The following is a 27,749-nucleotide window of genomic DNA, read 5'->3' as shown; positions in this document are numbered from 1 at the left end:
ACAAGGACCAGGCCGAATCTTGGTTTGTCGGGTTGACCGCCTTGGTGTCTAGAGCTCATCAAACCAGACATTTAGCTAATCTGAGAAACGGCCGAGGCGCACATACCTGTGCCAATAGCCCAGTTGGTCATACCCGGGGGAAGCATAACTTAGGATTTCTGGAGGATTCTGAAAAATTTTCTCAGGTTGAGAGAGCATACTTATTAATATATTTTTCCTAAAGAAAAAGACACTTTCCGTTTTTAAGTCTGGAAGGTTTTCACGAGACTATTCGTGCTTCATGGCTGAAGCAACTCTTTTGATGCTTCAGTTACATAAGGAGCCTATATTTTCACTAGGATAATGAAAATGCATCATGACCAAGGATCTAAATTCCGGTTTTGGTTTCGGACATAGCCGAAACCAAAAATTTGTCCGAAATTCGGTAAAAAAAGTAAATTTCATTAATGTACCAAAATTTCGGTAATTTCGGCCAAAATTTTGGAAAAAAAACTTAAAAAATTACATTTCTTGAAATTTGGTTTCAGTCCCAACCGAAATTTCTGTATTTCGGCCGAAATTTAAAACCTTGAATATGATCATGACTATTGATGGTTTCGATTTATTTAAGAACGCAATTCATCTTAATCCTACAAATTATTCTTGAGCATATATTGATTGCATGACAATATCCACTGAAGGTGCGCAGCTTATGTGGGGAGTCCTCCTGGGTCACTTACGGGGACATGTGTTTCAGATGGTTCATCATATTCCTCTGGTATTTTTTATTCAGCCGAACGAAGAACTTTATCAACTATACAATCAGTAACGGATGCAATACTTCCACATTTCCAACATTTGGAGCCAGACCCCGTTCATAAAAAGTACCAATCATAACAGACTACTGATATTCAGCAAAGTGAACAAGAAATTTCAAAAGAAAACACAAACTACTAATCTTAGCATGTTGTATCAGTCAAGCGTCTTCCAACATTTGAATCTTCTCTTCCACTGCTACCACCTTCGCTTCCAGTTCTACCACCTCCTTCTTCACAGCCTCGAGTTCTTCTTCAAGTAAGGTGCGTGCTCTCTTTCTCTGTTCTGCACCGATCATACTTCAGTTCACTGAAACTCTACAAAATATAAGTAAACATGTATTCTTTTGTAACAGTTGAGTGACCAAAACATGTCATAGGAAAGGTAAAAAAGACTTGTTTTTTTTTTTTAAATGATAGGTAAAAAAGACTTGCTCTTCTATAAGGAATTTCATTTTTTGCTAATGTAACTTGTACAGATTCATTTGCCAATGACAAACAAGGATGGATGTCAGACATGGAAATCCTGTGAAAAAGACGGAGAATATCATTCCCATAGAAAGACGGAGAAGGTCTATACAATGGAATATGCACAAAAATAAATACAAAAGAGCATCCTTCCAAGTATTACAGTAAAGAGGCAAACATTCTACCAATGGAAAGGGGCAAACATTCCATTGTACCAAGTATTACAGTAAAGAGGCAATGTATAATTGTATATAATAATAATCACCATAAGAAAGGTGATAATTGCATCATGTGTTTTAGAATTTTAGTATTTGGAACCCCTCTTTATTACAAAATTCAAACTAGTCTCATTGGTGAGGATACCAATGAAAAAATAATTAAGATAACAGTTGCAAATATAAAAACAAGTAGCTGATAATATCAGCTCCTCATATAAAAGCATATAAATGAGTACCAGTACGCACCATTCATATTGGTGACTGATGGGACATATGACATACGAGAGGGGATGTTGCCTACCAATTCGGCAGATCAAACATATTTTGGCTGGTCAAATAGAATCACCTCACATTTCTAATAAAACATTTATAAGGTTTAACAAAAATAAAAAAGAATCCAGATTATACTGAGACAATAAAAATAAACAAGTAATATCTGAGACGTAGAAATATTTTTCTTATTGCACTGTTAACATGCATGTTTATTCGACATATCAAGCTGAAATTCTGAAAAAAGTAATGCAATGCTGATACTTATCCTTTCATTTATTATATTAGGCTGTTACCTAGATCTGGGGGATTTTGGTTCCCACCAGCAGCATTTGATGGTAAGGAATTACTTCCTCTGATAGACTGAGATTTTGTCCCCATTTTTAGCATCTCCAGAGAAATTTTTCGCTGATAATCAGTCTGAAACAAGAAGATTTAAAGCCATTATATCAAGTGAATATCAATAAATTCAGTCAAAGAAACAGAAGTTACAAGGAAAACACCGAGTACTGATGATAATTAAAAAAGACATTTAAGGGGCAAAGCAGTGTCCTCATCAGCATGGTTTTAAATTTTGGTTTCCGTAAGTGTTTCAGCCCTCACCGAAACAGAAATTTCAAATATAAGTATTCAATGTAATCAAATATAAACAATATATCAACTAGAAAAGTAAAGATCCAACGGTTGGATCACATAACTACTGATGTAATACAATGTCTTGAAGAATAGGATAACTCCTCAAATCTCCCATGATTAGGACTCCAATGGATAACCATAGTGGCTTGCTGTCAACGGAGAGTTTCGATCATATATTGCAGCCCAAAAAAGAATTTTCCAAGTTGCTTACGATCATGGAACAAACAAATCGGATAGAAAGAAAAATCCAATCACATACAGGGGTTGTCAGTCTACTTCCACCCACTCAATGCTGGAGGTTCAACTTTCACTGTTTTTTTGTGCATGAAAGTGAAATGCTAATGTCAATTTTTCTTGTATTTGATACTGTAGAATGACTTTATTTTGGTTTGTTTACAAAGAGAAATTATAAAACCCTGGGCCATGGACAGAGAATGGCGAGCGAAGGATTCCGGAACTCGGGAGGTCTACAATGGTGAGAAACTAAGCGAAAGCTTCCTTCCGGGCGACTGGATCTGCAACAGATGCGAATACCACAACTTCAACAGAAGGATTGAAAGCAGATGTTTCAAAAAGCAAAAAACGCCCCTGCCTAGGTCTGAAAAAGAAACGAAGACAAATAATGGCGAGCATAACATTCGCCCTGAGGAAACTGTGCGCTAGGTTTGGCCTGAGGACGGAGTCCTAGAGGTAGTGGAAAATGGTGATTCCAAGACTGTAGAAATCACTGGAAAACAAGTTGAAGCTAGAACCAAATTGCTGAGAACTTGCTTGATCATAAAAAAATAAAAAACCTGAATGGAAGCTCGCCGAGATCTAGAGTTGGGCTCACTGGTTTTGGGATTTACCATAACAGCCGGAGCCTTTCATTGTTAGCAAGAATGAGATATTGTTTGGCTACGAGTCTGAAGACCAAGCCAACTGAATTTTTGCTAAAGGTGCTAATGCATTTGGGGAATTCCTTTATCACTGAGCCCTTGGCACCCCTCCTTCAAGATGGGGGCTAAGGCAATCTGGATCCATTCTTTTAGTATACCCTTGCATGCGTGGGTCACCCCAACGACGGAAGCCTTGGGCAGCATGCTTAAGGCGGTGCTGGAAGTCAAAATGGAGGGAGAGAATCCAAAGAGCTTCGAATACGCAAAGGCAAAAATCTTCACCTCAAAATGGGCCTTTCTGAGATCTATGGTGCGGCTTAAAGTCGGAAACAGTACTTACGCAATCGGGGTTGCAAGGAATTTGGGGAAGAGTTGAAACTTAAAGAGGATGAAACGGGGAAGACGAAAGGAGGAAAAAGTCGATGCCCTAACTCGGCGGTGGGTGCAGCAAAGAAGACAATACCGACACCATTGGATTTTTCGAAGTCATCTAACGGTCCTACATCCAACGACACTCATTGGTGGCGGAGAAAAAGAAGAAAGGAAAGATCCAATGGTTAATTGCATGTTTCGCCCCTGTGTTGAAATGACCACGACATATTCAAAGTTTTTCAAAAAGAGGGACATGACGGAAAACTCGAGAAGGTCTACCAGAGTACGAGACGTGTCATGCGAGGGTTATGCGTTGTGCGAATGGACAAATACAAAGCTTATGGGTGTCGTGGAGGCCACTATTAATGAAGTATAGGGAGGCACTAATCGGCAATAGGTCGCGAAAGATGCCAGGGGCACGGGTGGCGGTATAATCGTAATCTAGACTGGATCGGGTATTCATATCAAAGGAGTGGGATGAGTATTTACAAAGCATTTGTCAGCGGGCTCTACCCAAGCCTACCCTCTCCGACCACAATCCGGTTCTACTAGATTTATCGGAATCCTCAAATGGTACTTGGCCTTTAAATTGGATATGGCTCTATGTGAAAAACAGGAGCTCGATACGAAGATAAAGGAATGGTGGAATGATCAACATGGTGAAGGATAGAAGCGTTACGCTTTTTGTCGAAAATTAAAAGGCCTAATGTTGAAGATTAAAGAATGGCGAAGCGGGATAATATCATGAAGGATCATCGGAAAGTGGAAATATTGGGGAACTGGGTCTCTTTGGAGAACAAAGAAGAAGATATTCCACTGGAGGAGGAGGATCAACCAAAAAGAATGGGTCAAACAATAGGGAAAGATTGGTACAATGTGGACTGGATCTGGTACTCGTATCAAAGGAGTGGGATGAGTATTTTCAAAGCATTTGTCACCGGGCTCTACCCAAGCCTACCTCCGACCACAATCCGGTTCTACTAGATTTATCGGAATCCTCGAATGGTCCTTGGCCTTTAAATTGGATATGGCTCTATGTGAAAAACAGGAACTCGATACGAAGATAAAGGAATGGTGGAATGATCAACATGGTGAAGGAAGGAAGCGTTACGCTTTCTGTCGAAAATTAAAAGGCCTAAAGTTGAAGATTAAAGAATGGCGAAGTGGGATAATATCATGAAGGATCATCGGAAAGTGGAAATATTGGGGGAACGGTTCTCCTTGGAGAACAAAGAAGAAGATAATCCACTGGAGGAGGATCAACAAAAAAGAATGGAACTAAAAATGGAATACGAAGAGATAACTCTACGAGAAGAAATTAGCTGGAGGCAAAAATCATGACAATATGGCTTAACGAAGGTGATAAGAACACGAAGTTCTTTCACAAAATGGCAAACGCTCGCAGAAGAATTAATGCAATGCTAAATGGAGGATGGGAGTTTGGTTGAGGATAAGGAATGCATCAAGAACCTTATTGTCAACTTTTATACCAAACTTTATTCGCGGCAACGTGATTGGCAACCCAAACTTGCGGGGTTGGACTTCAAAAAGATTTCCGATGACAAATTGGAGTGGCTTGAAAGAGATTTCTCTATAAAAGAGATTGAAAATGCTTTGAACACATAAAATAAAGATAAGGCCCCTGGACCCGATGGGTTCCCTATGGCTTTCTACCACAGATATTGGGAGGCCATCAAGTGGCTGTTATGAATGAATTTCATGAAAGGGGGGTATCATAAACAAGGAGGCTAATACAACATTCATAACATTGATTTCTAAGAAAGAGGGTGCTATTGAACTCAAGGACTTTCGGCCAATAAGCCTTGTGCACAGTCTATACAAATTACTTGCCAAAGTATTGGCTCAAAGATTAAGCGTCGCCATGGGTGAAATTATTTCAAAATTTCAAGGGGCTTTTGTAAATGAACGGCAATACTTGACGGAGTACTCATTGCTTAAGAGGAACTCGACTCTTTAAAAAGGGAGGGTGATTGCGGTATTATTGCCAGAGTGGACTCGGAGAAGGCTTACGATCATGTTGATTGGAAGGTGTTGGATTACATCTTGGAACGGATGGGCTCCGGTGTTAAATGGAGAAGGTGGATAATGTCTAGCATATCTTCCGCATCTTTTTCTATACTGATAAATGGTTCCCGTGAAGGATTCTTCGGTAGTACCAGAGGCCTAAGGCAAGGTGACCCTCTCTCACCCTATTTATTAATCATGGTGGCAGAGGCCCTTAGTCTTCTCTTATTTAAAGCCGAACTGAAAGGTTGCATCATCGGTCTCAAGCCAAGCCAAAACTCTACGACGGTCTCCCACCTCCAATTCGCGGATGTACCTTGGTTTTTGTGAAAGAAGGGGCTATGCAAATGGCCAATATGAAGCATGTATCCTGGTGGTTTGAGATGGCTTCCAAATTGAAAATTAATTTCTCTAAAAGCGCAATTGCTGAAATTAATCTTCACTCTCATGTTGTGAAATTACATGCGGATATTCTGGGATGCAATGAGGCTAACTTATCTATTATTTACCTCGGTCTTTTGTTGGGGTACGACATCCCCAATTCCGCTCAATGGGACCCGGCCGTCGAAAGAATCGAAAGGAAATCGGCTACTTGGTAGAATCATACCAATCAAGGCTGCGCTATCCAACATGGCGGTCTACTTTATGTCGCTATATAAAGCACCGGCAAAGGTCGCCAAATGCACTGAAAAAGGTTCAAATGGATTTTTTATGGGAGTGTGGATGGGGGGGAAAAAAGACTAAAGTATTTGTTAAAATGGAGCAAGGTATGCAAATTTAAGAAGCATGGAGGGCTTGGCATCGGCAAGATTTGTCTGCACAATAAGGCCTTGCTTGGGAAGTGGCTATGAAGATTTTGTGTCGAAAAGGAGCATTATGGCACAACATTATTGGAGATAAGTACGGGAGGAGATGAGGGGGATTGGGAATGCAGGAGCCCGCCGGTTGGAAAGGGCTCGGGCGCATGGCGATCTGTTTGCACTGCTCGCAAGCAATTGCAGCCCCTAGTAAGATTTAGGGCAGGAAGGGGGGAAGATGTGTGTTACTGGGTGGATCTCTGGGTGGGGGAATCGGGTTCATGCAATTCTCTTCCGGATCAATACCGAATTAAAACAAACCCTCTATCCACTATTTCTGACTATTTGATGAGGGGAGATGGTTTTGGGAACTATTTCTGGGATATAAGGCTTCGGAGGGACCTAAAGGATGGTGAAATAACAAATTTCACCTCTCTTCTGTGATACTATCATTTTCCTACTTGTCCCCACACGAACCGGTTCGCTAGATCTGGACTCCGGAACCACAGAGCTATTTTTTCGTCAAATCCTTTTTTCACACATTGAACGATGGTATCACACCCTCTTCATGTCGTGCTCGTTTTTGGCGACCATTTATCCCTCCTCGTATCATGGCTTTTGCTTGGACGGTATCTCATAAATGCATTAATACCAGCGAACGCCTAAAGAAGAGAAGTTTTAGCTTGCCAGTTCGTAGGGAGGAGGAATCTCTTGACCACTTACTTCTACTTTGCCCTTTTTCTTATATCGTGTGGATGTGTATTATCAAGTTTTTCGGCATGTTGACGGTTCTACAAAACAGTATTACCAAGGTTCTCATTTATTGGGGAGGTGCTTTTCATGGATACTTCGAAAAACGATGTGGATGTCTATTCCATATGCCATCATTTGGCATATCTGGAACGAGAGGAGCAATAGAATTTTCCATGAAAAGAAAAAGAGTTGGAATCACATCGCCCTTGACATTAAACTCACTATAATTGCTTGGTCCAAAGCTAAGGTGTGCCTCCCTCACTCTGTTGGAGAAATCTTGTGAAATTGGAGCTCGGTTATATCGGAGAAGAAATCTAGTGTGGAAATTATTCCGAGGTGGAAACCCCCGCCGGAGGGGTGGTTTAAATTGAACTTCGACGTCAGCTCCCTGGGCAATCCGAGCATGGCCGAAATAGGTGGTGTAATCCGGGATGCAAATATGGTGTTACGATCATGTCCTACTCGGGCGGGCCCGACGGGATTCTGTGACGCTAATAAAGCTAAGGCGGGGCTCTATTATTCGGATTGAAGTGAGTATGAAAAGCATAATTTGGGTCCTCCCATCGTCGAAGGTGATTCAGCTAAAGCCATCGCATGGGCATCGAATTGAAGTTTGGGACCTTGGCGGCTCTCTTATACCTTGGACGAGATCAGGGACTTGGTCCGTACTATTCATCACAAATTGGTGCATATGAGGAGATCATGGACGGGATGGCAAAAGACGGGGCCCAACTGGCTACCACACTTGTGCATTTTGATGACCCTATGGTGGGGGCAGCATAAGCATTCCCCCTCCGGGTTGTTTTGGGTTGTATTCCAATAGTCAGTTTCTCTTTATGGGGCCCCTTCTCTTGTAAGCTTCTGATTATGGAATGGAACTGTTATCTTTTTTTAAAAAAAAATGGAACAACCAAAAGAACCTTGGAATCTTTGGGAGTAGAGGTTTCTGCTGTATAAATCACCCTCCTTCCCGTGCAACCTGCACCGGAAGCAGGCAATAAACAAGAGAAACAAACTTTGAAAAAAATTCTTTATTCAATCAAAATCAAGTGCCCACATATGTGGGGATCAGCCTTTAAAACAATCCTAATTGAAACTATTGTCCTTAACAAAATTCCTAACAACCACATAGTGGGCTCCACCGCCTCAATTATCTCCATTTAATGAAACCCCCAATGAGAAATTCTAATCAACCTTCACGGATCGGAGTGTTAGGATCATCCTATGGAGAAGATTTTATGGGCACACCCTATCTGCATCGGGGCCCAACAAATGAATGAATTGGATCACCCAAAAAATGTGGGCCCAACTTTTTTTGGGGCTGCACGTGCATGCACGGCAGTTCACCATATAATTTCTCCTTTAAAAAAATAAATAGAAAATCTATTTTGAGCAAGTGGATTGTGAATTTCCCAAGTCACTATCCAATAAATCTCATAGTATACCCTCTAGCCTCAACTAACCAAAACAAGTGCCTTGTGGGACAATCTACATCACATGTGCCACTATGGATTAAAGGAGTAATGCATCCATCTTGGCTGGCCCAGAGACCTAGTGTCATAAAACTATAGCAAATGCACATATCCTCCTAAAAAGATAAAGATCATTTGTACCTTGTACAATTCCATGAAGCACTTCAAGAGAAATCATATCGCTTACCTAGAGTCATAAAACTATAGCTAACGTACATATCCTCCTAAACGGATAACAATACATTTGTACCTTGTACATTTCCAAGAAGCACTTCAAGAAAAATCATATCGCTCACCACAAGTTGTAAACCGGGCATTTTTAGCCCCACAGGTGATGTGAGTGTAAAGAGTTCCCCGCATGGATCCATGGTAACAGATTCATGCATGCCTATCAGCTAGAAGCAGCCATGGTTTAAAATTTTCATCGAAACCAACATGAAACAAGCGAATGTTTTCATTTCCATACCCACTGAAATGATACCAAAACCGAATTGCATATCAAAACAAAAATCGTGAGTGCATTAGTTTTCCCTACATCAGTACATTTTTCAAAATTAGATTTATATGAATTGCATGTGAAATGTGGTGTGCACATTTTTTTTTTTTGAAAAATGACAATTGTATTCATATCAACCAAATACATTGGGGACAAGGGATCCCAGCTTTCAAATACAGGACATAAGAAACGAAAATAAAACTGAAAAGGCAGTCAAAAGAACTACAACCCGAGATAATTTCCTTTAAGCATTACAATGATCCTCCTTCCAAAGAAGACTAATCCCTTCAAAGCCCAAAAACTTCCGTGAGACACCCAAAGTTGTCACTCTCAGCATTTGATTGATAGAGTTCCTCCCACTAAGCACTTAGAATTCTTCCAGGCCAGATCTGCTAGACAGAGAACTGCAGCCAACCCACCAGCTTAATACAGGACAACCAACTGCCCAAACACTCCCTCAGAAACCAGCTGGGAAAAGGATAAAGATGATCTGAATTTAAGCAGCGAAGAACGAAATTCCTCAAGCATGCTCGGATATAGCATTAGAGTTCTCCCAATAGCATACCATGTTGAATCTAACCACCAAAGCCCAACCTTAAGAGAGCAGACAATAGAATATTAAAATCACCAGCCACAACAGGCCTTATAAATGCACTGAAGCAATACCTAGTTTCAGAAGGCTACTCCCCATCTCTAAGATGATTCCTATTTACCCAAAAAATTTTCCAAATCCAAGCACCGCAAGAGCGGATTAACCACTACTAACACAGCTACTATAGGGGAAGACTAGAATCAAAAGAAGGTCAAACGCCAAAAACCTATACTACAACTAATAACACTAAGAAACTACGCTCTAATTTTCAAAAAGCAGAAACTCCTGCTCCCCCTTTACCTTTTTCCTTCTCTTTCTCCCTTTTTTCCTTTAAGTCTCTTTCCGCCAATACTACAAACAAGTTCTGGTTCCCATTGCCATTCTCGAAGCCTACCCCAAAAACATCTCCTACAGACATCAGTTCATCGGACTCTTTAGGGGCAGTTCCTTCTTCCAAAGTTACCCCTGAAAATTCTTCCACGGCCTTGCATTTATCGTTGTTTCCTTCTTCCTTTCCAAAGAAATCCGCAATCAAACAGTTATTTTCCAGATCCTTCAAGTCTAGAGGGTTCCCAGAGCCCTTATTCCGACTCATCACCAACTACTCCAACCTCTCAATCTCTGCCACTTTCTCCTATTCCCAGCAGGAACGCCGAGCCCGCCTTTCCTCAGCCAAAGCTTCCTTGAAATGTGGGAGCTTATAGAGAGGAAAGAATAATTCTTTGGCAGTTCTTTTCTCCGTGTTCCTAAAAAACTCTTCTGCATTCTCACTAGCATCCCTTTTAAATTGCTGCCATTGTCTTTTACAAAAACCCATTGAAATTTCTCTCGGCGTTAGGAACTCTTCGGACGCCAATCGCTCATCATACTCCAATTCCTTCAGCAATTTTAGGTCATCTTCTATGGTCAAAAAGTCCTGCTCACCCTTCCATTTTGAATGTGAGTACCCTCCTTCCTCAGACAAGGCATGACTAGGTGGGATGTCAAAGTCTACGTTTGAGGTGAATATCTGAGAAGCAGGATTTCTCTTCCTGCTATTTTCTTTACAGAAGATACGTTGGAGTTTTCTTTTAAAGAGGGAGAGAGTGCCTCGGGTGGCCAGAACTTTTGCCTCGAACCGCGAGACTCGATTCAAAGGATCCTTCTTTCCGTCACCTGTACGCTTTCTTTCTTTTTTTGAAATGGCAATATATTAAAAAGGAACCGAAATGGTCCACTAAGAGAAAATACAAGGGAGGGGAAAGAAAAAAGAAAATACAAAGATACAATTATGGCGGCATATAATCAAACCATTCCAAGCCCAATCTATTAATGCCAGCTTTGGCCAAAAAATCTGCTTCGCCATTAGCAGATCTCCTAATATGCACAAAAGAAGCAGACGATCCCAGCAACCAATCTGACATCTCCTCAACCAAGCTTAGAAATCGCCACGGAGGGGGTGCTGAACCTGAGATCCATCTCACTACATTGGAGGAATCTCCTTCAACGATCACTTTGTCCAAAAGTTCTTTGCCCAAGTGTAAAATTCTGTAATAGGCCGCTCTTACTTCTGCCTCATTCGAATCTAAATACCACATGGGCCAGAGAAAGCCCATGCCATGCCACCGACATCACTCCTAAGAAGGCCACTAATACCCGACGGGCCAAGATTCCTGAAACTAGCTCCGTCAAAGTTAAGTTTGAAGTATCCATTCGGAGGGGGATTCCATTTTTGAATTACCTTGGTTTTTATTGTTGCCTCAATACAGACTATTTGCCATCCCTCCCACGGATCGAAGGCCGAGACACAGCGAAACATAGGAATGCTCCTCGCCCAATGGATGGATATTGCAATTATTCTCAAATAAACTCCATAAGCTGATTTACCCTTCCCTTCAAAAACTCTTCCATTTCTTTCCTTCCAAATCGACCACCACGTGGCCAAAAGACCTATCCTCCATAAAACCTTCCCTTCCTTCTTCCAAGGGACAAAGTCCCAACAATTAAGCAACTGGGGTATAGATCTTAGAAAGACCCATTGGATTCCAAATCTCAACAAGATCAAACCCCATATCTCTCTGGCAAACCTACAATGCATGAACAAATGGTCAATGGATTCACCATCCTGCAAACATAAAGGGCAGTGGTCCACCAACCACATTCCTCTTTTTCTTAGAAATCACATGTACGCTTTCTCTGCCAGGAAGATTACAGCTATTTCCTCGATTTTATACCATCAAACTCTTCGGTTTCCCCCCTTTTCCTTTATTCTTTTTTGCTCCCATTAGTTAGCAAATTTTTTAAGCTGAGAATCCTTCTGAGTTCCACCGGCTGCCGCTCGGTGTTGTCAGCGAAATCTTTTGCAGAGGGCTTCCAGTTAAAGCCGATCACTTTGCCCTTCAATGCTTGATTTGTTCCTTTTCCACGCCAACCCATCTCTCCATTCAAGGAATCTTTTTGCTCAGAACCCCCCAAGATAGTTTTTCAAATTCAAAAATCTTTGAGGGCCCTTCTAACAGCTCCCTGCTATTTACCCTTTTACCCTGAAAGTGTCCTTGGGAATTCCTCCTCTCTCCTGGGAGATACTTTCCTTCGGCGATTTTTCACCGGGATCAGGACACAGAGAACCCTCCTGCGAGAAAAGGTTATCTTTGGCCTTGGGATAACACACCGGTGAGCAGATGCTACTAATTCCCAACTCCCCATCTTCCACCTTCTCCCCCATGAGATATGTGTGTGAGTCTACCATGACATTGATAGGGGGCTGCATTTCCACTTTGTTGTAAGAACCTTAGCGGAGGCAAAAGCCAAACATTGGTCATGGTTACCGGAAAGCTGAACTTCCAGAACCTGACCAAATTGCTGACCTAAGGCCTCCACAGTTGAAAAAGACCAGGCATAAAGTGGGATATCATAGAACCTAAATCTTATAGCCCTGGCACCCACAATAAGAGCAGGGTACCAGGGGTGAAGAGATAAAAGGTGTTCACCCAGGGCAGCTTTTCTACCCTTCAAGACTGATGCAGCTTGAGATTCAAATTCAAAGCAGAACAGAATAATCGATGGGTTAATGGAGTACGGTTTTTTTAACTACAGAATGTCCCAACAATATTTTGCCCAGTTCCAGACCTCCTCCAATGATCTTACGCTGGTTTTCCAAGTGCCGACAAGACAGCTACAAAGGAACCTCTTGCGGTCCTCCACCAGATTCGATGGCACCGATATCACCGGAGGATCATTCTCTGGACGATGGAATTTCTAACTCTTTGGGATCCAGACCTTCGCCGCTGCAATTTTTTCTATTAGACCGGAGCATCTTCTGCAAGAATTTCGCTTGCAGAAGTTTTTATAACCACAGTACGGACACCTCCAATTGGTGCCATTAATAGATTGAAGAGCACGCTTAGTTCCAGCTTCAAATCTTCTCACAGAGGCAATCCTTTCCTCAAGGCTCCAAAGGGGTCTGGCAGGAGTAGACCAGTAAGATCCAAAAGGGCTAATTCCTTAGACTCGATAATCAATGACCTTCGACAACAAGAGTTGGATATCCCGAGCAATTGAAACGCCTCCTTTGTGGAATATCCACTCTCAACTGCTTCTAGGAAAAGTCCGGCCCATCGATCATGAATAATGCCACAACTAAAAGTACTCTTACCCGATGGATTATCGTAAACTGATTGCACCAAGGGGTTCTTCCGGCGGAAAATATCATACCAGGGGGTTCTTCCGGCGGAACCTATCATACCCTCTCTACCTCAAGCTAAAGCTTAAGCCTAAAAGGATGAAATAAAAATGTGTCCATTTTTCATAATTATATTTATATGAATTGCATGTGAAATGTGGTGTGTGCACTATGTATAAATATTTATATGAATTACATGTGAAATGTGGTATGTGATGAACTATCGGACATGAGCGACACAAAGTGTTCAATGCCATTAAACTATTATGGATGATTGTCTCACTTACGTGATGGTTTCTAAGTGTGTATTTGTATTTATTCTACCATTTCTTGAAGTTTTATAATAAAATTCTATCATTTGCATAGGTTTCCATACATTTCCATGATTTTACAAAATTTCAAAATTTCCAACAGAAAACGAAACATTTCTGTTCCCATGGTGACCGAAACTGAAACTGAAACCAAAATTTAAAACCTTGGCCATAGTACAAAATAGAATCGCATGATAGATCACGTGTCGATAGTTGTCAAACACACCACCCTCAACAGTATCGCAGAAAACACGGGAGCTAATATAATATAAACAAGTCCATCCAACTTCCACATCACTTGTACTAGTCAAGTACCACAACAACAAGAACATAGAGCAAACGTAGTAAAGGCCCTAGAATGAAAAAACAAAAAGATTACATTATTGAGTTGGATATAAGAATGAAAAAGCAAGGCAGCACATGAGCTCAGTGTTTAAAAACTCCTTGACTCAGCAAGGAACTCGCCCGAGTCGACTCCTTTTTACTACATCCGCGTTCCGCGTTCCACTACATCCGTGTTCCGCGTTTTGCCCTATAGAGTCAATAAACTCCTTTGACTCTTCTGAGTTATGACCGTGTCAACCGCGTCAACCGCGTTCTTGGCCGCGTCTGGCCGAGTCGACAAGGATTTTTCTTGGCCATGCTCCGCGTCACATCCGCATTTTTAAACACTGCATGAGCTACACAAATCATGGCCAAAATGGGAAGAAGGAACGAGGAATAATGCATTTAAGGTCGGAACATGATATTCTCACACCCTTGATTCAATAATGGCACTACACCCTTTACTTATACTTTTCTAATTAGCTTTTAAAGGTTGTTACGATTCCCAAAATGCTCTTGACAAAATATCTAAAACATGTAAAGAAATGAGTAGAGTGTCATTATTGAAACAAGGGAGTGGGAATACCATTTCATTGGGCCACTACTTCCAAACTCTAATAATGAAGAGCAACAAAAGAGTGGAAAGTTGGGGCCCAAGTAAGCCATAGTACCATACAAACAATGATATCATGACTTAGGCTGGCATCAGCAACTGGTCACACAAAGGCTAGTTTCGGATGAAAAGCAACACCAAATATGATAGTTCTGAACTAAAATAATATAAAGATTTTTAATTCTTCTAGAATATGTTAAAGGGATTTTTGATGATTAGTCCCTACATGACAAAATAATTGCTTATTAGTCCCTAAGAAAAGCATATTAGCTGAACAATCCTACTTTTAGAAAATACTCGCTAAATGGTCCCTAAAACTCACGAACTTCATTTTTCTCCGTTAAAAATTTTAAAATGGCAAATTTACCCACCAACCCATTTAATCAGTTTTAGCATTTTTTTTATTTCCCTTCCAATATTTTTGGAAAAAAACTAGGAAATAAGCAACAATATTATCTCTTCCAATATTCTAGTCAAAAAAAAACTTCAACAAAAAAAATCATTTTAGGAATTAAATAAATTGAAAATCCCTCTAAAATAAATTAAATAGGGTCAGTTTGAGATATCGTTTCTTCATCGATAAATAAAGTAAGAAATTATACGAATATTTTTTGTTTCTAACTTTTCTAAGAAATTCCTATCTTGGTTGGATTGCAAGAAAATATCTCTAATGGAAATTATTTCTATGGAAATTTTTTTTGCATTGAGGAATTATGTCTAATTAATTTAGAGGGATAACATCATAAACCGAAGGTCCCTAACTGAAAATTTGAGTAGGGTTGGTTTACCTTATCTTTTTTTATGTGTAAGAAATAAGAAATTTTAGATTTTTTTTTCTTTCCAAACTTTTCCAATAAATTTCCTACAATCCAACGGGGCCTAAGTAGAATGCATTTTGTAATCTGGTAGGGTTTTAGTTTTGTTTTGGGAATACGAACTAGGGTTTGGCTTCTAATCTTAGGAGAAGAAGAAGGGAGAATGTCAAAGGGAAAGTCAATATTGTTGCTTATTTCCTAGTTTTTTTCCGAAAATATTGGAAGGGAAATCAAAAGGCGCTAACATTGATTAAATTGGGGGGGGGGGGGGTGTTTAAATTTGCCATTTTAAAATTTTTAACGGAGATAAATGAAGTTTGTGAGTTTTACGGACCTTTTAGCAAATATTTTCTAAAAGTAGGACTGTTCAGCTAATATGCTTTTCTTAGGGACTAATAAGCAATTATTTTGCCATGTTGGGAGTAATCAGCAAAAATTTAGGTCCTGAGTGAGTCCTATTTGGTGAAGACCATGCATTTGGTTTTGGGTTATTTTATTGTTATTTATGTCCAATGATTGAAGTATATGTCTAGGTGCCTTCCAGAGAATGACCAAACCAGCAAGGCTAGAAGTGCTAAATGCTAATAATGACCAAAAGTTTGCTGATTTTACCAACCCCCAGCCAACATGTTTTTCAGATGTGGCCAGCTATTTATAGCTAAACTTTTTTGCTCATAATCTAGTAAATGTAGACTGCTAGTTATTGTAAGTTTCAAATCTTCTCCCTAGCAAACACGGTCTATGGCAGTAAAATAAAAAATGGTAACTGGCAGCATAAGATAATTAGAGGCATCTGGTTCTCACTTTCACATAAAATGTACGTGACAATTTCGTGTTCTATAGAATCAAGGGTATGATTTGAAACGGTAAGATTGCTCCATTGTGACCTGGTGGGGTTCGAGCCACGGAAACAGCCTCTCAGCAAAGCAGGGGTAAGGCTGTGTACATCTAGCCCTCCCCAGACCCCGCAATGGGGGGGAGCCTCGTGCATTGGGCTGCCCTTCTTTTATAGGAATCAAGGGTATGAAAAGGTTGATAGGAAAAGGAAAAGTTAGCAATGGAAAAGAAAAAATTAGCAAGAAATAAGGACATTTGAGTGATAGATGTACCTGGCTTGTGGCAGCCGCATAAATCTTTTCCTCGAATCTTACAACAATTTTCCTAAATTCAACTAATCCCTCCGGGCCAGAAATAGGTGAGTGCCTCTTTAAAGTCTCCATTCTATGCATGTAAAACAACATCTGTTAATAGAAAATTGACCAAGGTCTTGCGTTGAAACCATCAATAAGGAAAAGAAATAAACTCATTTAACATGCGATAAACAAAAAACCCAATTGACATGTCAATATAATTTTACAGCCACGGTAGTTAAATAGGTAAATAATAGAAAGAAAGGTTCAAGCACGCATTTGTTGAATACCAATGTAGATCAATATCTAAATAATAGAAAGTAAGGTTATAGCACACGTTTGATGAATATTTACAAGGTTACAAACAAAATTCCCGTACATCAAATTGAGAGTACAGTTCAGGCCTACATTAACATATCAGCATAGATTAGAAGGCACTCCATGCCGTGCGGCACAGATGCAATGAGACAAACTGGAGGAACCAAAAATATTAAAATGAAACAATACACTAAAAATGTATGAGCTTAATAAAACATAAAAAAATCTCTGACCTATCCAATGAAGCAGCATAAATTTTATTAAAAGAGAAATAAAGGGGAAGGATGTGAGGATGTTGTCCCCAATTTAATGTATTACACTCTACAGTGTAGTAGAAGCAAAGGAGTAGTTTTTGAATTTTTAATAATTTTTTAGACAAATGAGGTCGCAAAAATCATTAAAAGTGGAGTCTCAACCATAGAAGCACGAAGCGGGGACGGGGAAGCATGGGGGTCTAGAAGAGTGTAAGGTTGGGAGCGTCGTGGGATCATTAATGTAATATTTTCGTCATATGTCTTTGAAAAAAGGGAGAGAAACCACATCATTGAATTTCATGTAGGCCTTAATCCTCCGTTTGAACTGATTAGAGTGTAGATACTTGGATAAGAGTTGCCCACCTTGAACCAAGTCTATGCACAGGTTCATCCTACCATGTTTTCATCTGGGTATCAAAGCCACTAATCATCATCGAGTATCACTGGAGACTAATTGAAAACCTTAGAAGTTCTGCAGGGTGTTGCTGGCGTATCCTAATCGTAGTGCTGACATCGGCAACCTTAAGGACAAAGTTACCAGGTTAGGTCGAGGCTTATACCATTCATCTCGCCTTGATTTAAGGTGATTTATGGTGTTTTCCATGAGTTTTTTAAGTCGTCTAATGGGTATTTAAGCCGGTAGTCTGAAGCATGGAAAAAAATGTCCAAAACACAAATCAGGTGCCGGATGATTTGATGACGTTTTTCTTGCATAGATTGGACCCGGTATGACCTTTTTTGGTTAGGGATCTATCGGCTATAATCTCATGAAGTTTGGATCGGATTTGATAGACATCTTCTTGCATAGATTGGCCTAGTATGACCTTTTTTGGTTAGGGATCTATAGGCTATAATCTCATGAAGTTTGGACCGGATTTGATAGACATCTCATGTTAGGGCTCACGGTATGCTGGCCCAAAGGTATTTTTTCCATGTTATTTTTAGCACCTAATGTGTAAATCTGGGGTACCATTAAAAAAAAATGTGTAAATCTGGAGTGTTGTTGAAGTATTTTTTTGATGATTCATTAACATTTTTTTGATGAAGTATTTTTCCCTATCATTTTACTCTAGTTATGGATGAACTTACAGAGGATATCCAGGACGAGGATCCGTGGTGTATGTTATTTGCAGATGATATAGTATTAATTGACGAATCCAAAGCAAAAGTTAATGCTAAGTTAGAGTTATGGAGAACTACTTTGGAATCCAAAGGTTTTAGACTGAGCAGGACTAAGACAAAGTATATTGAGTGAAACTTTAGTAATGTAAGGAGCCAAGACTAATTCAATCATTCCGGAAGGGCTTGGACCTCTCTTTCATTCAAAAAATAAAGAATTTCAAATTATATGGCTACAGGGCAGGGCGAGGATCTAGTAAATATGACTGGACAGAAGGTACCTAAGAGGGATATCTTTCGCTATCTTGGTTCAATCCTACATAAAGAAAGAGGATGTTAACCACAGAATAAGAGCAGGTTGGTTGAAGTGGAAGCATGCTTCAGGAGTTCTGTGCGATCGTAAAATACCTAACAAGTTGAAGGGAAATTTTATACGATAGTTGTGAGGCTAGCCATGTTGTAAGGCTTAGAATGTTGGGTCACCAAGAAGCAGCATATGCATAAGATGAGTGTAGCGGAGATGCGAATGCTTAGATGGATGTGCGGCGACACAAGGTTAGATCGAATTAAAAATGAAGACATCCGTAAAAGGGTGGGGGTGGCACCAATTGAGGAGAAGATGAGAGAGCACCGCTTAAGATGGTTTGGGCATATCCAACTTAGGCCTTTGGATGCTCCAGTGAGAAGAAGTGACTCGTGCCAAGTTAAAGAGGTAGGGGCAGACCAAAAACAACTTGGGTAGGAACAGTGAGGAAAGACTTGAGGGCTAGGAATATAACAGAGAACATGACCTTGGATAGGTAGAATGGAAGAAAATGATCCATGTAGACGAACCCAACTAGTGTAAGGATTAGACTTAGTCAATTTGAGCCGGGTAGATCCTTTCACCTTCTTCATGAAAATTTTCTAAAGGATTCATTAGCTGACCCCAACTAGTTTGGGACAAAGGCTTAGTTGAGTTGAGTTGAGTTGAGTATTAACATTGTTTGAGACTGGTGGCGAAGAGAACAGCCTCTAAAAAATGTCTTGAAGATTATTTAGGGTATGGTTGGTGAGAACCTAAATTTAGGAAATGTTCGAAAGAGTCTTTTTTTTAGTGGGAGGATGGTTTTGTTTGGAAGTGCTTCTGTACTGTTGCAGATGTCAAACAGAAATACTGCTAATGTGAATACTGTTAATATCAGGGGTTCACGGTGTTTAAATACCATGGGACCTTCCCTGGGGGATCTAGGTGTGTCCATGATGAAAGTAGAATTCAATAGTCGTAGGCCATGAAGATATTTATTGGGGGAAGAGACAAACCTGGATATATAAAAGGAAAGACAAAAGAACCAGCCTCTACTAATACTGATCATGACAAGTGAAAAGCAAAGAATCTCTATCATGCCATTTTTATTAATTCGATGGAGCCAGATGTTAGCAATGGCTTTATGTTCGTGAAGACGGCCAGGGATATTTGGGATGTTACACCCAAACCTATTCACAAGTGAAGAATTGGGCTCGTATATTCAGTTGTGACAAGACATTGCCCATCTTAGAAAGGGGGTGAAGTACTTGGCTCACTACTTCACCCTCCTACATTTGGGAGGAACTTGATTACTATTATTCATATGAGCTAGTGTGTACTATAGATGTTGTCACTGGCAGAAAAAAGGAGAGAAACCACATCATTGAATTTCATATAGGCCTTCATCCTTAGTTTGAACTGATTAGAGTGTAGATACTTGGATAAGAGTTACCCACCTTGAACCAAGTCTATACAAAGGTTCAGAGTGAGGAGTATGATGGCATCATTGCAGCAATATAATGCCCCAATACTAGAGAAATCAGCACTTGCCTCTAACTTTACATTTCAAAGGAGAGATAATGAAGGAGAAAAGAAATTCAATAAGGGTCTGTTTGGATGTACGTAATGTAAAAGTAGAAGGAAAGGGAAACAAATTCCCATTTATTTACTTCCTTTTCCTCATGATTTGGGAGGAAAGTCAAACAATATAAAATGGCTTGCATTTGGAAATTTTACAGCAGACAAGGGTTATCATGTCAATAGCAGATGGAAACCAAACAATGCTAGGAAAGGGAAAATATGTCCTTTTTACTTTTATTTTCCCTATTTTTGGTGCAACCAAATAGACCATAAGGGAAAGGAGAAACTGAAGTGAACTTATTGTTGAAAGATGAGATGAGGCATGACAGGAGCATTGTGAAGGGTAGACTGTGTCTAACATTGTCTCTCTTACAGAGAGCCCGGCATCCACTGGTTCACCCCCCATCTCATATACCATGATGAAGGACTGGTTAGGGGAAGTTGATTCAAGTAAGAAAATTTTAATCATAGCACCAGAGCAGCAGGGCAGCAGGGTTGATGGATAAAAGGCTAAGGTTTGGGGTTTAATGGAATGTTATGATTAAAATAAATAAAACACAGGTTTTTAGTAGGGCTGGGAATTAATCAGATGGACTCTATGCGGTTGATAGGATGGATTGTTATGATAGATTTTGGGACTGTTACATTTGGACTGGGTTATGGAGGACTGTTGGAACTGGGGCAGATGGGACGATTGGGACGATGGCCGACTGATGGGACTGTTGGAACTGATGGCCGACTGATGGGACTGTTGGAACTGATGGCCAACTGATGGGGACTGTAGGTCTCAGAGTTAGGACTGTTCTTGAGTCTATGGGCAGACCAAGAAGAGTGACTAGTTTGAAGAGTTTCAACTTCAAGGATATGTAGAACAGTTGGGAATCGGTAAAAAGTTTATGGTTGGACTTGGGGTTGTGGGTACGTGTTTAGGACTGTTCTCTTGAATTTGTAATCAGATAGAGTGAATCACGAAAAGAATTAAAGGTTGTGCTGTAGGCTGTGCAAAGGATGGAAAATGGAATGGAAAAGAAGGGTGGAAGCAAGGCTTGTGGTTGGCTATGTTGCAGGGGTAGTGGAAAGTTTTCTTGAGCGATAAACAAAGGTTAAAGTTTGGGAATTCAAGAACTAAGGCAGAAGAAATAAATCAAAGGAGAAAGGAGAAGTGTAATAGAGGGCCGAGCATCAGACTCCAACGCAGAAGAGACTGTAGGCTGAAATATTATTCACCGTGATGTGCCGCAGTATCACCGGGACACCGCACTATCCTTTTTTTATGGTCGCGGATCCCCAGTTGGGCCGGGAGTCCGGGTCCAACCCGGACTTCCCAGTCATCTTCCTGGCCCGGCCAACTGGTTTTAAACCAGAATTTCTTTTTTTTCCAAAAAATACAACCTTCTTTGAATAGTCACATCTCACGATTCAACTGGCGGATCACCCCCAAACTTTATGCCGCCACCCCCAAACTTTATGAGGTGATCTGTTGATGAGAGGAGAACTCAAGCGATGGCTGATCGCCGTAAAGAACTCCGCTCGTCGTTGGCAATTAGATTTTCCGGTGACTTGAGCCAAAAACACATGTTTTGCATAAGATAATCGTTTTTACCTTTTTTCTTTGGCTTTGAAAGCCTAAAAAACCTATGCTCTGATACCAAATGTTAAACTAACATCACTAAGATTGACCGCTTGGATCTTGGGCATTCAAATCAAAGAAAAACTTTTAATTCAAACAGGAGCATTAGATATACCTGGCGCCATTGCCGCTTTCCAAATTTTTAATTCCGACGGAGTCTTCACTTTCCCGAGCACGAAACCCACCTAAAACGCCCTTTGCTCTTCTCTTCTCCTCTCTATTCGGTTCAATGGGAAACCTTCCTTGGACGTGATTACACTCTTACAAGAGACGGAAAGCATTAGAGAGGAAGAGGGACCAAAGGCATATATATAAGAGAAGAAAGCTCACATCAAGCTTTCCTAACTTAGCCATTTCTGTTTGGCCCAAGAATAGCATGTTGCAAGAGCATACACATAGCGGCAAAACCGCAAAGCCAACATGTGTCTTTTTGCCCATGACTGATGTGGTGAGTTTTGGCACTGGACGGTGATTAAGCAGCTGATGACATGGCAAGCGACTAAGCATGTTACTTGGCCAGAAGAAATAGCATTTCCATTTGTTTGGACTGTTGGGAGATGGCTGGATAACAAGCACAACAATGTCTGGATTGAGATGGACAGCTGTCCATAGAATACCAAGTAGCTCGGATTTCTAACATTCCAACCAGAAGAGTCCAAGATGAATGGCATGTTTCCAGAATAAGGAGTTTATTTCTCCTTGGGAAACTCCACATGGAGATGTCCAAGTGATGAGTTTTGAGGGAGTTTAGGTGATATAGATAAGTCTATTTTTCTTCCTTTTAGAATTTGATGGAAGCTGGGCATTAGCTCTCATTGCAATGAGGCCTTTTTATGATTGGCTTTATATTTCTAGTTTGGATAAAAGTAAATGAAAAAAAAAGGAGGGGGGGGGTCTCCATTTTTCCAATAGAGAACCAAATATATAATCTCTTAGTGGCTAGTTGATGTTTTTTTTATGTGCAAAGTTACTGCTTTGTGTTGGACGAGACTTGTTTGAAAGTGCGATGTGGGGAGTTCCACGCATTGCGAATCGGATTCAATCCGTTCAAATTTAAGATCAAGTGGGTATCGGCGTAAGATTCTGCCATCACTCTGCGACCATAAACAATGGCGAACGCTTGCGTTTTGCGACAACAAGCTCACACAGAGAAAAAGACCTAGTACATGTACCTATTGACCAAGGAGATACGGTGGAAAACAACGGAGTCGATCAACAACTTTCACAGATGTATAGCCAAATGGAGACACTCATGTCAATGACGTCGCAACTAATGTCTATAAAGGAGGTATCAACATCGCAGATGAATCCATAGCCTGCCGCCCACGTAAAAGAGGTGGAGGTCGAGAGCGATCGAGAAGAGGAAAAAGGAGATCCAACGCTGCAGACATCCGAGACTAGAGAGCATCCTGACTCAGCCCTTCAAGGTGGAGGCAAGAATCGACATGCCGATGTATGATGGAAAAGTAGACAGAATTATTTGACGATTGGGTCAACAGACTCGAAAACTACTTCTCAATCTACCCGTTCACACACTCGTAAGGTAATTTCGCTAGACTAAAGCTCTCTAGTCATGCCCTCACATGGTGGAATTCGTACACATGGAGCAAGAGATTGACCAATGTGACCTGGAGGCAATTTCAAGTTCAAGCCATGATTCGGAAGCAATTCTACCCCCTCAGATACGAGAAAGAGCGATGGATACGCGGGTAGTATCTACGACAACAATTCGAGCAAACGGTACAACCATGGTTTAAATTTTCGGTTTCAGCTAAAATTTCGGAGTTATCCGAAACCGAGATTTCAGCCGAAATCCCAAAATTTGGTATTGGCCCACGAAATCCCGGATTTTTGGGACGAAATTTCGATCGAAATTAGTTAACGGAATAAAAAATTATTATTTAATTATAAATTTCGACCAAATTTTCAAAATTTCGAGCGAAGTTTCGGAAATTTTGGTTTCGGTACCATTTCGTTTCGGTCTTCACGGAAATTTCGGATTTCGGTCGAAATTTAAAACCATGGGTGCAAGAGTATACCATAGAGTTCCACAAACAAGCCATAGTGCTTGGGATCTCCCTAAAGGAACGAGGAACTTTTATGAAGTACCTAGGTGGGCCACACGAGTATATCAGAGAAGAGTTAAATCTCTTCCCCATCAACAATATTGAGGAAGCCAGCATCAAAGCCATGGTGATCAAGAACCGAAATCTTCCATCAACGATCCAACTCTTAGTTATCAATTCCTTTCCGTTTTGGCCGGAATGGACCTGAATTCCGGTTCCGGCTCGGAATCCGGAACGGTTTGGGCATATTTTCCGTTCCGGCCGGTCATTCCAGCCCATTCCGGCAGAATGCCCTGTTTCGCGATTCTGAAAATGCACAAATTTTTTGAAAAAAATACGAGAATGCCATTATAGCCGTTGGGATTGCTTTTTGACCCTTTTACCCTCATTTTATGACCGTTTATGACCATTTTATGGCCATTAGAATGCATCGGAATGACATAAATCCCACCGAAATTTCGAGAAAGGGGATTTGTGTGACCGAAAAGTTTCGACCGGAAAGCACCGGAATGATCGAAATCCCACCCGAATTCTGTTTCGGTGGCCAAAACGGAATGGCCACCGGAACGGAATTTACAACTAAGATCCAACCCATAGATGTCGGGGGATCTTCTCCGAAAGCAGTGGAAATTATGCAAACTAGAGGCTGAAGATCGTCCCCTCACTATGTACAGGCTCTACGGGATGGACTTGGTCAAAGATACCCATTTGCCGCTATACAAACACCCCTTCTTCAATTATTGTTAAGCAAAGAAATGGCCGAGAGGCGGCTGAATTGGAAAGCTAACAAGGTGGTAGGTATCCTGCTGGTGGAAGAGAGGATCGCCAGCAGAAAAAACCCTGAATTCTCGAATCGGATTATGAAGCATCTTCTCATTGACATGCCGGACTTCCAAATCCAACATATCATGGAGGAGTTGGGGAAGTGCTCGGCATAGGTGAGCCGGTTGAAGATTTAATGGGCTTTACTTTGAAGGGAGGTCCAAGGGTGTAGAAAGAATCTTTTAGAATCTTAAAAGGAAGATTGCTAATGGAATGAAGTAGGGAAAAAAAGATACGTTAATGTTTTTTACTTTGCTTTAATGGTTTTTTCCTGGTTCTGGGTACGCCCGTTCCAGTTCCCTTTGATATTATGTAATGCATGATGGGACTCATGGTCCCCAATGCTATTCCAATATCAATGAAAAATGTCAATTTTCAAAAAAAAGAAGAAAAAACAGAACCGAAATCGACGGCTTAAGAAGAAAGATAATTGGAAAAGAGACAAATCCAAGTCTGATCCAAAGCCGAGCAAGTACACCAATACAGTTTGTAAGGCGCAGAGTGACAACTAAAACGACCCGGACACACAACCGAGGAGTATTGGATAAGAGACAAATCCAAGTCTGATCCAAAGCCGAGCAAGTACACCAATACAGTTTGTAAGGCGCAGTGTGACAACTAAAACGACCCGGACACACAACCGAGGAGTGTTGGATACTGCACCCCAAGCTACGACCGACGAGAGCCCAAAACACAGACAAGGAAGAAGAATCTAAGGCTGCTTTTCATGTCGTAAAAGCCGAGGGCAATGTTTAAAAATGCGGATGTGGTGCGAAATGCATGCAAAGATAATCCTAGTACGTAGACAAAGTTACTTGCGAGGTAGTACCGTTAGATGTTTGCCAAGTAATCCTTGGTAGTCAGTATCTATGGGACCGTGACGCCATCTTCTACCATAAAGAGAGAAGGTATCGGCTCTTCAAAGATGGGAAGGATTACATCATCAAGGCGAATCAACCAACAGAAGGTGCATGTTCACTCATCTCCGCCACTCAGGCTAAATGATTGGTGAACCCCAGAGGCAAATTCGTGATGCTCATGACAAGGCAAAAGATTTGTGGTTCGCAAACGACGGACGCACCAAAGACCAGGCCCATCCAATCGGCAAGTCATAAGTAGAAGAGAGAACGAAGACGTACCCCGAAGGCTCCTTGACCGAGACGAGGCAAAAGCCGTGAACAAACCGTGATAGAATCCAAGGTGGGTGGGACTGAACATCGTTCAACTGGAAAAGGTGGGCCTAGGTCGAGCCAAGCAAGGTGGACTTGTACAGGTGAGGGGTCGATAGCTTTCCTCAATCTCGATTGTTGATTTTGAAGGACCAAAATCCTTCAAAGGCGGTGCGTGTGCGCGCGAGGGAGGAGTGGGCCCAATTAGAAGCATAAACATAGCAGGAAAGCCACGAAAAGCTGACAAGTGTCTTTTTTGCCACGGCTGATGTTGCATGTTTTGGCCCTGGACGTTGATTAAGCAGCTAGTGACATGACGGGTGACTCAGCAGGTTACTTGACCAGAAGGAATAGCATTTCCATACGTTTGGGTCTTTGGACTGTTGGGAGATGGCTGGATGACAACCAAAACAGTTTCTGGATTGAGATGGACAATTGTCTATAGAAGACCGTGTAGCTAGGACTTCTAACAGTCCAATTAGAAGAGTCCAAGATGAATGGCATGTTTGCAGCCAATAGAAATAAGTAGTTCATTTCTCCTTGGGATACTCCACAGGGAGACGTCCAAGGGATGAGTTTGGAAAGAGTTTAGGATGTAGATATAGATAAGTCTATTTTTCTTCCTTTTAGAATTTGATGGAAGATGGGCAATAGTTCCCATGCCCATTAGGCCTTTTTTATGGCTGGCTCTATGTTTTCTAGTTTCTAGTTAGGATATAAGTAAAAGATGACGTTTTTTTTTATTGTGCAAAGTTGCTGCTGTGTTGGACGAGGTGCAACCGTCGGAGATCCACACATCGCGAATTGGATTCGATCCGTTCCAATTTTGGATCAGCCCCCTCAACAGATTTATATTGTGTATAGCCTTAATTGCATGCTCATACCAAAAACTTAAGTTTACCCAGTATTGTTCTTAGAGCAAGCCATCCGTTGGTGAGATAAAACTTAATGTGGATCCCTCTTTTACTGTTGTTACGGGTTGCATTGGTGAAGCCATACGGAACCACATGAGAAGAGTCAGCTCGGCTTTCTCTCTTGACTGTCCCATGGAAGAAATTTCCATGCTTGAGCTCATGGGTATCTGCAGAGGCCTTGATATTGCTGCTTCTAACAAATTCAGCAATGTGTAAATTGAGTCAGATTCCCTTCTAGTGATAGACATCATCAACAGGAGCGGTTTGTGTACTTAGAAAGCTAGACCTTTAAGGGCTCAAATTCTTTGCTTGGCTGATAAATCTCCCACTTTTTTTTTTTTTTTTGAGAAAAGGAAATTGGTTCAAAGATAAAAGAAACATACAATAAGATGGACAAGATGTCCAGACAAAACAGAAAAAACAGTACCACATAAAAGCAGGTAGATTAAATGATTGAAAAGCAGTCGCTAATAATTAGGACATAACGATCAATTCCTTCCTTTGTCAATACATCCACCTCTCTCTTTTCCAATCTCATTTCTAGAATAGTTTATGCAAGCCTACAAGGTCCTGCTGAAGAATGTTGGGCCCATGGAATCATGTTACTAGAATTGCCTTCAATAATGCATGTACCACCAAAGTTTTCTTTAAATATCCGTAGGCCCATGAACAATGCCTTTGCTTCCGCCTTGTTAGCATCCGTCGATCCACATGGTTCAGAGAAACATTTGATAGCAACTCCAAACTAGTTTCTGAGAATACCTCCAATGCAAGCTGGGTTCGGAATGGGATCTCCTATGGAATTACTATCAAAATTGAATTTGTTTACATTATGAGGTGGAGCAGTCAACTTGGAGGAGATTGATTGCTTATGTTTTTTTCCCAAATGATCCTTTTCCAACTACATAGTCAAATGCAAGTGGGGAAGAGCCCGAGAAGCAAATTCCATAGCTGAATTTCTCTCC

The 27,749-nt window shown here is 40.9% G+C and overlaps 1 protein-coding gene across 1 annotated transcript in view; it reads right to left on the bottom strand.

Annotated features, from left to right (window-relative positions):
* Positions 1–737: 737 nt before the first annotated feature.
* The window catches only part of LOC143887987 (mediator of RNA polymerase II transcription subunit 15a-like), a 29,495-nt gene continuing 2,483 nt past the window's right edge, over positions 738–27,749 (bottom strand). Inside the window, exons 3-5 of the mRNA XM_077392252.1 lie at positions 16,605–16,716; positions 2,047–2,170; positions 738–1,080 (exon numbers count right to left, since the gene is read on the bottom strand). Of these exons, the coding sequence (XP_077248367.1) occupies positions 956–1,080; positions 2,047–2,170; positions 16,605–16,716 (361 nt within the window). The 3' untranslated portion in view covers positions 738–955. The remainder of the gene's footprint in view (positions 1,081–2,046; positions 2,171–16,604; positions 16,717–27,749) is intronic.

The sequence above is a fragment of the Tasmannia lanceolata genome, unplaced genomic scaffold (assembly GCF_043159265.1).
Source record: "Tasmannia lanceolata isolate RefF3 unplaced genomic scaffold, GAP_Taslan_0.1 ptg000012l, whole genome shotgun sequence".
NCBI lineage: Eukaryota > Viridiplantae > Streptophyta > Magnoliopsida > Canellales > Winteraceae > Tasmannia > Tasmannia lanceolata.
The sequence above is the reverse complement of the archived record's forward strand: the minus strand, read 5'-3'. Positions and strand labels throughout refer to the sequence as shown.